General features: G+C 36.9%; 1 protein-coding gene across 1 annotated transcript in view; it reads right to left on the bottom strand.

Moving 5' to 3' along the window:
• The window catches only part of SH2D4B (SH2 domain containing 4B), a 58,549-nt gene that overhangs the window by 21,378 nt on the left and 24,989 nt on the right, over positions 1-12,182 (bottom strand). The window contains exons 5-6 of the mRNA XM_071563816.1: positions 8,005-8,215; positions 5,136-5,263 (exon numbers count right to left, since the gene is read on the bottom strand). Coding sequence (XP_071419917.1) covers positions 5,136-5,263; positions 8,005-8,215 — 339 coding nt within the window. The remainder of the gene's footprint in view (positions 1-5,135; positions 5,264-8,004; positions 8,216-12,182) is intronic.

Here is a 12,182-nt window from a genome sequence, read left to right as displayed (position 1 = left end):
CTTCTAGAAGACAGTGGAAAAGCTCTCCATGAATTCAGATCTTTAATAAGATTTTTGTATCATTTTTCTGACAAAATACCCCATCAACAACAATTCTAGAACTGAAAAAAATTCCAGACTCCTGGGGCTCAGTTTCCTTAAACAGAGAATCTATCTGTGCACTTTCTCAAATAGAAGTAAAAGCTAGATAACAATAAAGCAATGAATTAGAAAATAAAGCATTAATATCAAGATGACTGTACTTCTGCTGGATTTAAAACACTTACTTTTCATCTTCCTAACAAGCATTCATTGAACAACTGGAAGGTTCAAGAACAGAAGAAAAATCATGCTTTTATGCTCAAAGCAGCAAACTTTATTCTGTGTTAGGTGTTTTTCAAACCAAACCACTGCCATTTCTGTATCCTTTAGAAAATACTACAATTTAAGCTACATTTTTTAAGATGTACTTCCTACAGCTCAGCTATATTAATATGCCTAGTGCTGCCACCACTTTTCAAGGACTCATAATTAGTAGACTTTCAGAAATATTAAGTCTTGACTATACTGAGAGCACCTGATTTGCAGAAGCAGTGTCATTATTTAGGTGTGCTAGATTTTCCTCTTGAAAACAAGTTTCTTCCTGAAACCAATATTAGTCACCTTCAATTAAACCTTAATCTCTAAATATCTGCAACATGTTCCTGTTAAACTGAAAATTGTCTTCCCTGGCTCCCCTGACCTCAGCGACTATTCAGCTTCTGCTTCTCTCAGCGTTTTTCAATCCATGCTTCAGCCCACCCTGCTCTCACAGCCCAACACTCCCTTAGCCAGTAACTGCGTCCCCACTCTGACTCCCTGGGATAGAATAGTTCCCCACAATAGGATCCATGCTGCTGCAATTACATTGCAAAGGTACAACCTTTAGGGCAACTACCTCATGTTTCCAGATCTGTGATATCAGCCTCTGAACTTTCCTTTCAACCTAAAGGCACGTGGAGATCTGATAGTGCCACAGCAGATGCTCAGCAAACATGCACACAGCCACCCCTCAGACAGGCAGGGAAAAATCCTGTATTATACACACTACACACCTGAGAGATCCCTGTGACACTGTGGATAAATAACAGCAACAATCATAAAATACTGGTCTCAACCAAAGCCGGAGAAATATTTCAAGATCAACACCCCTTGCAAAGAGCAACACTCCTATGTTCTGAATGGAAAATAACCAAATGCATAACAAAATACATGAGAGTGAGAAGCTTAACATCTGAAGTGAAAAATATCAAAACCATCTGAAGTAACAGCTGAGAAACTAGTTGGAATGGGAAAAAAAGTTCTGAAAGACATTTCAGGCACAAGAGAATTCTTAAATGGCAAATGAAAGAGCAAGCAAATGGAAGCGCTCCCTGTTCAGCCATCAGCAGCCTTTTGTTAAATACTTAAGGGCAGAAGGGGTCTCTAGTTTTGTTGCCATAGGGAATTCTATTCCCAGTGTCTTATGCCTGCAGTAAACTGAAAACTGCAATTTTCTAGTGTCTGTGGTAAAGTTTGGCAAAATTCTTCAACCTGCAGGGAAGGCTGGTAACTCCCCCTTTACTTGGCATGGATCACACAGAGGTTTGAAAAGAAAATTCTAGTTCAAAGCTAAACCTGGCCAAAAAAAATTATCATGTCTCCTTTTCCAGCCCTGTTGAGAGTCAGACCTCACATCCTGAGCACCAATTTACTTTCCTGCTTTCAAAGCATACAAAAAACTGAGATCTCGGCAAAGAATGCTCTGAATTCGGATTAACAAAAACAGTTCTACAACTTGGTACAACATTAAGATGTTTGATTCATCTGCCCATACTCATCAATTAGCAAGAAAAAAATAAGAGTACAATTATTAACTTTCGGTTATCAAACAGAGAATTTACCTTTAATTAAATTTAAAACAATTTCTTATTCTCACAGTCAAAAAAAAAAATCAAAGGCATCATTATTTTCACTCAAATCTAAGGCAACCATTAAACAACACAAAATAAACAGCTGCTTTGTACAAAAGATACAGACAGCAATTACATTATAGCCCAAGAAATTCTCAGTGACACCTTGATCATTTGCTCTGATTCTTCTTTGCTTTAGCAATCTCAGTAATGAGCATCATTGCACTGTGGCCACAAAACGAGCATAAGCTGCCTGAAAAAATGGTTCAGTGCTTCGCAATCTAAATGAAGATCATATAGATTTATGATAGGATTAAACATGGTTTTAGGTTACAAAACTCATGTAAAAATAGATATTTAAATGTTTTTTCTTTACAAACTTTAAATAAATCATCTAGGCTGAAGAGGTAAATGATCCAGCTTCTGGTAGGGATCATAGCAAAAAAGAAAATTGAATTTACATTCATAATTCAGCTGTACATTACAGTTTGTATCTTTAACATGTCTTTTTTTTTAGCAAGAACACAGTAGAGTCTATTCAAAATGAGCTAAAAACATCTGTTGGAGTTCAGACAAATGATGATGATTTCAAAAGACAAATAGAGATGGATGAAAGTTGAAGCTAATATTCATTTAAGGAGTAACTTTCTGTGAATAAAGAAGGAATTGCTCAGATTTTAAAGACTTTACTACAGATTTTACCATGCTGCTGCTACAAATGAAACATTTTGTAGTGATTCTTCAAATGAAGACAAAAGAAAAACTTCAGGTGCATTAAGTAAGCATGCCATGTGTTACCCAGTTTCACATACCATGAAAATACCCCAGACAATGTAAGTCTTAAAACAGGATTCAGATCAGTTTAATGACTTGAAGTGGAAAATATGCCAAACAGATGAGGATCAAGACATTTTTGCATTACTATTTGGACTTTGTTATTTTAGCTAAGCACATCTGTCTCAAGGCTTTAATCTCTATATAACCAGAAAATATTATATGTTCATAGTACAATTTGGAGAAAGTGAATTGGCTAATGCTTAAATTTAGATAAAAAACTGAACAACCTGAAAGTCAGAGAAGGTAATCCAAGGTCTATTGACCCCAGGAAAAACCATGTAATTCTGTAAGAAATTAGTATCTTGTTTTTTGGTAATGCCGTAATTGCACTCTCAGCGCATTGCATTTTAAAAGCCCTTAACATGAGGCAGAATACGAAACTCCCATTTTATTTTCCAAGACTCCCATTTTATTTTCCGAGGGGTATAAGAAAATACAGAAATTGTTCAAGGATGTGAAGGGCCTGATTATACCTTCTTTGAGAGATGCCTGACATTTCAAAAACCTGCCAGCATAACCCCAGACAATGTTGACTACTGGGCAGCTGCTTTTCCCACAGAAACATCCACCTGTCCAAATGATGGTTATATTATTGCCCCAGTGGCTCACCGGAAGTGCCTCCTGCACCTGCAACAACCTGCTGCAGAAGAGTTACAAGGCAGCTGTATTGTTCACTAAAAAGTTACAATGAATCTGACCAGAGCCAGTGTAGTAGTTTTGGCAAGACAGTCAGAGAAGCCAAAACAACTAACTCAGCAAACGGATACCAAAGCAGCACTCATGGATCTCTGCAAAGAGAACCACTGAGCTTTAGGCTGGGAGTATATCTTAATTATCTTTGTCAGGCTCCTGGAGTGGGAGGAGGAGAAAGAAAGCACTTTGCTCACTTTTACAAGTGTCATTGCATAGTCACAGTTTCTTAAGACATGAACAGCACAATCTGAGAAACTCAAGAATGATCATGAATGCCTCAGTTCTTGCAGTGATTATATCCCAAAGCCACTGAAATTAATAGAAAGACTGCACAGGCATTAGCTCAAACCTAGGTGTATTCTAAACACATGAATTATGTTCATTACTACTTGTACATTACTAATTTATATGGGTGTGGACTTGCCACACAGAGGGGAAACAGTTACCATTGGACCACATGGAAAGAACATGGTTGAAAGTACTTTTGAAAAATGTCCACAAATGAAACTTTAATCAGTTTGTCTCGCAGAAAGCAACCACACTAAATGTCTTCTGTAAGAAAACAAACCAGTGTCTGCATCATTGTTCATACGAAATGGGAGAATGCGGCATTTACAAGCTATACATGACTGACTTCGGTGTCTTTGACTAATTAGGCCAATGAAAAGAGCAGCTTGTTGATGTCTTTTAACACATCAGCATTTGTGTATCATAAAAAGAAATCTGAAATATATGAAACACTAAACATGTTCAGAAATCTTCCTTGCCTGGTTCAGTTTGGAACGCCCACACATCTTCATCTTGGGCTTAGAGAATCATAAATCAGATCAGGGTCAGCTTAGTGCTTTGAACAAAGATGTATCCAACTGACCAAATGCAGCAATGCAAAGAAAAAACCAAACAAATTAAGATTTAACTTTAAAGTCTTTCTAGTTCATCAATTAAGCCAGAATTCTTTTTTTTCCTCTATGTCTAAGAATAATGAGTATAAAATAATTTCTAATACCTATAAAAAGAAGATATCTTACCTCTGAATTTGATATCAAAGATCTATCTGCAGGGCAAATACTACTACACAGAGCAAAAGTCTCAGAGGTAGGAACTCCATCAGATTCAGACAGCAAATTATGGATCTGCACAGAAATTGTTTTTCTCATTTGCGAAAATTGTCTAAAATCACGTACAGTTATTTAAAAAAAAAAATCAAAAATTTTTGTTTACAAAAGGAAGTAAGAAATAAAAGTGCTGCCCAAATTTACAAACTACAACAGGGATTAAATGTATATGAGTTCAAGACCTTCTTGCAAATGAGTTAAGTTAAAAACGTGAATGCCAGTCATCTATGTACCATATCACTACAGTATTTGCCCATTTATTTTAGGTCCTTTTCACCCTAGTTTGGTCTCAGTACTCCTGCTTGTCTTGCTATTTTATAGTAAGTATATTTTGGCCAAGATGTTCCTGAAAAAAAACTTTGGTGATATGAGTCCCAAATTAGCCCTCTTAATTCAGAAAAAATAAACCAGGAAAATCATGTGCTAATAATAGGAAAGAGGCAAAAAATGATGTTTTAACAGGCACTCAGTTTCACAATGTCAGTAGACTTCTTTTTGTGTGATAAAAGCTGGAAATATTTCTTTTCAGAGCATATGCTCACAGCTCTGTTGTACAGGAATTAAAGAATCAGTGTATTACCATGAAACCATTGAGCAATCTTGTTTGTGTTCCTCTCAAATCCAGCACGTCGAGGGATCTGCTCTTCTTTGAACCAGCGAATGATGACATCTCGGGAGAAGGGTCTAGAGGGACGCTCCCAGATGTTGCTGCATTCAAAGACAGACAATTAGCAGTGTATGAAAACAAGAAACAATATAATTTTTCATCTTTTTTTTACATATTTACAAAGCATACAGCTTCAAAATGGCCAGTGTAACTTCTGTTCAGTATAACTCACTTAACAACTCTAACCATTTTAAAATTTATTAAAATTTTGAGGTTTAATGGAAGTAACAACATTGTGATTTTCACATTTGCAATGGAACCTTAAATATTTTCTTAAACAGAGAACTTAAATTGAAAAACAGTTTAGCAGAAAAGATGTAATGGACATTTCACCTCATTTTATTCCAATGTAAATGCTAATATGCAAATTTTATTTTTTTTGTTTAGAGTACACACATTTTCATTAGCAAGAAATTCTAAATAACAGTCAGCTATAATACATTGTGTCTCCAAACCACTAAGCACAAAGGAGGGAGTGTTTTGTTTAAATCCTTATGTTCCCTTTGCATTCCCTACTTGACCGCTTCCCTCACACTTTCTCCTACTTTCTGTGCGTTTTAGACAGGTAAAATATGTGGAAAATCCATTCAACTACCCCAAACGAGGACTAAGGCACACCATATCAAATTCAAGTATCATGACATGCAACTGAGTCCTCCTTTCAGCTTATCTTACTGTTATTTAAACTAGTGTTTGATTCTGTTGATTTAAAGCGATGAAGCCCACAGTGAACTAAACAGTGATTGCTGAATGACATGAACACATGAGCAGATCTCAGCAATATTCATTGCCAAATTTGAAGATGCAACCACGAGTAAGAGGGAAAGGGGAGAATTCAGCTACAGACACAAATTGGAAAGAGCAAAAAGCAAACAACACATATTTCTTATTTCTTGTTATTCAAAGAAAGAACCAAAAAAATCCATTGAATTCCAGGGCTCTACAATCCATTATTGTTTCTCAACTCATTTCTCTTTAATTCAGTTTAGTTTTGAACAACATGTCACATCCATACTTTTTTCTGCCTTAGGCCAAACCTCAAAATTACTGTGTCAGTCTCTCTACAGCTCCTGTACTTTGAGTTCATTCAATAGGGGCAGGAAGCAAGTGCTACAACCACAGAAGTAAAAATAAAAACCCCACAGTAGGCAAAAGGATAAAAGTGAACAGGCAGGCCAAAGAGTTTCGTCAGGAAGGGAATACTCTGCAAAGTAAAAAAAAGACAGTAGGAAAAAAAATCAAATGGTTTTCTATATAGCTATATAAAAATTATAGGAGAGAGAGAAATCTCAAGTAAAAATAAAATAATACTATTTTCATGTGAGCTTTAAAAGAAACAGCAAGGTAAGGTAAAAACTACAGGAACAATACTTCATGCTGAAAAGCTTAGAGATATCACACTGAACCCACATTCCCGTAAGGCAAGAAAACCCTGTCTCACAGTTGTGGTAAATAACAATGCAGTGTGCATCTCCCCCTTGACCTTCCAGCTCACTGGCAAAGGAAAATTTTGGATCCATATCTGCTGCTGTCTTAGCATACCAGTGTTACGTGTGAGAAGTTGAATTATAGTTATTCATGTATATTCATTATTGAAGCATTTATTTAAAGCAACTTTTATGCCTCTTGATACCTTAACAATCAAGTCATGGACAATGACAAGTCTTAAGAGATAAGAAAAACAATTACTGTCTGTTCTTTGTAGTATAAACATAGCTTAGAAACAGATAAATAATATGGAATCTGAGCTGGATAATGATCAGAGTATTTTCCAGCTTTTGTTCAGGCCCTTTTTGAAAAGGAGCATATCTACAACCACCAAGCTCTATAGTAAATAACTTCACAGTAGCAGTTCACAACTTCAGGTCAAAGTTATGGACTGTCTTCTCAAAGTTTGCCACTTTGTGTTTTTACTACTTCAGTTTGAAGGAGAGTTTAAACAGTTTGGGAAAATAATGAGAGACTTCCTTTGACAGTAATGTTAAAGATATGGCTCTCGTAGAGTGAAATACTGGTTCCTCCTCAAACTAGGAATTTTGGTTCCTGTTATGGGAGAGTTTCTCTATCTAAATACAGTAGAGCAAAGAACTTGTCAAAGCAGAACACATTTCCAAACAACGGAATTGCTATGGTGCTACACTGACTGGGAAGGAAAATCAATGTAATAGGACTCTCTCCTTTCTGATCTTGAGTATTAGTTGTTGGAATTTACTTTTTTTAGCATTTAATGTTACCATTCCACCAGTAAAAGAGTAGAGTGATTATTCAGCTTTCTAGTAGTCATCCGCCTGTTTGGATTATCTTTTTCTTCTGCAATGTCTGGTGCTCCCTTAAAGAGTCAATTAAAGACTAATAAACATCAAAGACACTTGATTTGGCCTGAAAAAAACCAAAAACCTAAAATCCCCCAAACACATAGGACAGCTCTCTGTAAAACCAAGCGATCAAACAGCAGGCAACTTTAGGTTTGAGGCTTAAGACATGGCTAAGAATTTGTCCATTTGACTTCACTATGTCACAGCCTCACATACTGATCTAATAGTGACGTTTCAAGGACTCATCTCTCTCCCTGTGAATTCTAAAAAATCTTCCTGAAAAATAAGTGGCATTTAGTTTACATTAAAGCTGGTTTTGTTTTCCTTTATAAGAATCTTTTTCTCATCATAGTAATAGCATGACTAAGAAATCCAAGAAGATGAAGAATAGCTTGTTGAGATGGTGGGGATTGGAGAGCAAGCAATTCAACAGCCAAGTGTTTCAAAGTCACCCTGTACAAACCCACCTGGATGCTGCAGAGAGAGAGAGCAAAGGATTTGCACTATTGTTGTTGAGTTTTATGTCCTGGTCGCTGTCCAGGCTTGTCCCCTGGAACAAATTGCTCAGGCCAGCCACTCTGCCCTTCTGGATGGCTCGCAGGGACTGCCGCCGGTACTCATCGCGGGCCCTACGTGCCTTGTGACTCCTCTCCTCGTCTGCAGCCTTGGAGCGACGCACTGGGAGCAGTGAATGGGAAGGGAGGGGAGAGGAGACTTTAGAAACACAGGCAGCCATTTACTCCTCGCCTTACAGAATAACTTATTACCTTTATTCTTATACAACCTCATTTTAAGCGTGTATAAATAACAATGCATTACGAAAGACTGGATGACATTCCTGGTGCTTCGCATACAGCCCCACCACTAGAAGAAACCTGCCAGACTCAGGGTATCAGTGATCTGATCACTATTGCCAATAACTGAGGTTCTAACATACTGTGATTACATATGACACTTGCTTTGGCTGTAATAAGAGAAATTCTGCTTCGGGACATCTTTTCCACTGGCAGTGCATCAAGTTCCATGAAAAGATGTTAGTTGCTCTTAAAATTAAGTTTAACAGAATTCTATGCCAGTATGAACATAACTAGAATTGAAGGAGCTACTCCTAAAAATTTACAATTATTAAGACTTAACATGGAGGTTGTATTTTTTGTCAGTTTTGTTTTCTTTCTGGAAAGCATATGCTATCTTTGTCACAGTACTTACAGTCATAGAAGTTCCCAACTTGAAAATTTCAGTCTAAAATTGGTTTCAGCAACAATACATAAATTAGTAGCCATTGGAAAGGGCATTCTGATGCTATGGATGGGGTTGTCTCATGAAATTGTACATAAAGAACCAGAATCTTTATTGGAAGATTTAGTCCATGTGTAACAATGGCACTAACCAGGGAGTTACCCATTTCATTAACCTGAAATGAGACTGCTGCTCTGGCCACCACAGGTCGGCATCTTTCACTAAAGCATCTTCATTTTAAAACTAGTGTACAAATAATCCTGTCTTTGAAATGGTATGATAAAAATGCAGCAAGAATTGCGCTGCAAATATTCGTCATGTATCAGCTCTTTTTCTGGTGCCTCCAGCCCCATTTGGATTACTTTTTTGAGTCACAAATAACTGCAGGCAGGCAAATTTTTCCAGTGCAAAACAAACCTTTAACATCCAGTGAAGCAAATATTAAAAAAGCTAGCTATTGCCTCCAGTAGCAATTAGCAATCCTGCTGTGACTATCCTGGCTTAGATCATACCCAGTTCATAAAGTGCACACACTATTTCTTACTCCACTGTGACTGTACCTGTGACTGGGAATGCATAATATAATAGCAGACAGCTGCATTTCATTAGGCTGTTTGCATCCCTTTTGTTTATGCCCCCAATTTAAAGCAAACAGAAGTATAAATGGATTTGTCCAAATTATGAGAAGGTTTAATGGAATCAAGCAATAAAAGCACTCAAAGCCAAATGAAATAAAACCTTGTGGGAACATGAGGGAAAGAGTAAAGACCTTTAGGCTTAGGATTATATATTACCATAAGTAGAAAGATACATAGGACCAAAAGCTCATCAAGATATCATAATAAACAAGTCATAGATGCTTCATATGTATACAACTAGAAGGATTTCAGTTTCACTTAACTGCATATTGTGTTTATCTAAAACTACAGGGTAACAAATGAAGGTACAGCACAGAAAACCTGAGTAACACACTTCACTATTTATCTTGCAGGTCATTTTTAAGGGTAGATAATGTCATTTGAATATGCTACTTCAATGGTTTGAGTAAAGCCACTCAAAGGTCACTTTGAACATGACACCTTTTTGTTTGCAACACAAGGAGAGACTGCAAGGAAGATGAGTGCAATGCAGCTTGGCAAGACATTTAGAAACCAGTCATTGTTTGTCAGAATCACAATGTATGGCTCGAGGGCAGACTGCCTGGAGATTTCTGTGATTCTTTCCTAGTGATGTACAAGCTGCCTGGCAATGAAAAAGGCAAGGTGTTTTCATGCCCCACTTTCCTCCTTCAGACACTCCTTCAATGGACATTCCTACAGTGCTTTTACTCACTAACAAATCTGTGCCATCAGAAGCTGGTGACCAGGGCTCCTTTTTCTCAAACTATAGTACTTCTTATCACAAAACTACAGGGAGAGGTGACATAGTTTGCAACCATTAAATATCAACATTTGAACTTTCAGAAAACCTTTTGAAGGTATGTGTTTGAATTTGTGAACATACATGTGTATATGTGTCTATCTGTTGGAGTACATATATATTACATATATAGTCATCTCTTTCACATTAGGAAGAATTTTTCTTGAAATTTCCCAAGTGAGGTATCTGAAGAATTCTGTCACTGACTATAGGAATACATAGGGTCTCTTAATCCATTTTTTTCTTATTACTGGAGTCCTGACTTTCTCCCTGTCCCATTCCTTATAGTTATCCCAGAAACAGCCCTCTCTCCTCTATCTTTAGAAGTTGTCCAGTACAGCCTCTGCTGTCAGCTTGCTTTGGTGTGTTATCCTAAGTTACTTCTAAAACTCTGACTGGTCAAGGGACTTTGTGGGTATCACTGGCATCAATAACTGGATTTGGTGACTGGAAATAGGATCGTGGATAAAGCCATTGCAGTCAGGAACCTATAAAAAGGTTTGTCACTACCAGGCAGCCAAAGTAACATGTACCACATGAACCATCCTCCCATACTGACACTTCCTACAAATTTATCTATCTTGAGAATGTCACTCAAAGTCTGAAGGTAAATCTGGACCTATTTCTGTAGCAGATTTTTCTTACAATAGAATTTTGTGAATATTCATATTTCTCTCTTTGGCTCTCAGCCTTCTCACTTGGAAAAAGAACTTTATGTCTGGATCAAGTCTAGCACAAATATTTTAAGGTAGAAAAAGCCAAAATTCTGTAGTACTTGTATTTTAAGAGACATCATAGCCTTTCTAAGAGTAAGAAAACACAAGTAGTCAGGACTCCTAGTAATGTATTAAACAGGAAGAGATTGTTGCTCTTGACCACCTGTTACAGCAAATGTGCTTCTCACATGACCCCTGTGCAAAACACTAAATTCAATAATTAATATTTTCACTAGAGAGCTTAGATACCTGAAAACATCTTAAAATCTCTGAATCATCACCACAAGTCCATTAAAAATTACTACTAACAACAATTTACATATTCTTCATCTTGCTTCAATATTACAGAGTAATGTAAGGATTGACAAGAAAGGGAAACGATGAATTTAAGTTCACAAGAAATCTACAGTTCAGCCAGGTCCTGTAAGACCAGCTCCAACACCAGTTCTCTCTTTCAGTGTTGGTGATACCAACAGCAGGTGCATCTTCCTTCAGCAATTATAAAACAAAGCACACTTCTGTCCTGATAGAACTGTAGCTTGTGCAGAAAAGCCTGAGCTGCTCATATAGGTTAAGTGTCAATATGATTGTAGCCTCAGTAGAGGAGGCCAAAAATGGATTAACAAATCCTCCTGGAAAACTGGTAAATATATACTAAACAGGTCTGTGCTGCCATCATTATATAGTTCTCATTACTAGAAACGAATAGTTTGAGGCCAGTTCAGACATGTCTACATGCCCTGCAGTGTGAACATACCCTTAACAGAGAACAAAGCACAAAGAGTGTGTGCAACAGCTCTTGCAATCCTAGAGGTGTTGGTTTGAGTCTGCCTTGATTTCCCAGAAGAGTTTATGAATATCTATTAATGCTCTATGCTAACCTAAGTTGACTTTTGAGCAAAAATGCAAGGTTGACTTCTAAATTTTCACTTAGTATTGGTAAATCCCAATTAGCAGTCCTGGCAAAGTTCTAATACCAAATCTTTTGATATAGATGAAGATTAATTCATGCTGCACTGCAGCCAAACTTGATCACATGATTTTTGAAAGACTAGGAACTCTCTATGTTCTATAATCTTTTTTGTGCTTTTGAAGAGCTATGAGTTACAGTCAGAGATATGTGAAAGCAGAAAACAACATGTGCTATGAATATACATCCTAATTTTTAAATTATTTTGTTTCAGCTTTACCCTTGTTAACAATTCTTGGAAGCTTGCTTAAGAGCAATTCAAAATGACTACTTAATAGACAAAATTCAATCTACAGATTTT

Source organism: Pithys albifrons, chromosome 9 (assembly GCF_047495875.1).
Source record: "Pithys albifrons albifrons isolate INPA30051 chromosome 9, PitAlb_v1, whole genome shotgun sequence".
Lineage (NCBI taxonomy): Eukaryota > Metazoa > Chordata > Aves > Passeriformes > Thamnophilidae > Pithys > Pithys albifrons.
This window is presented reverse-complemented; position numbering and strand designations above follow the sequence as displayed.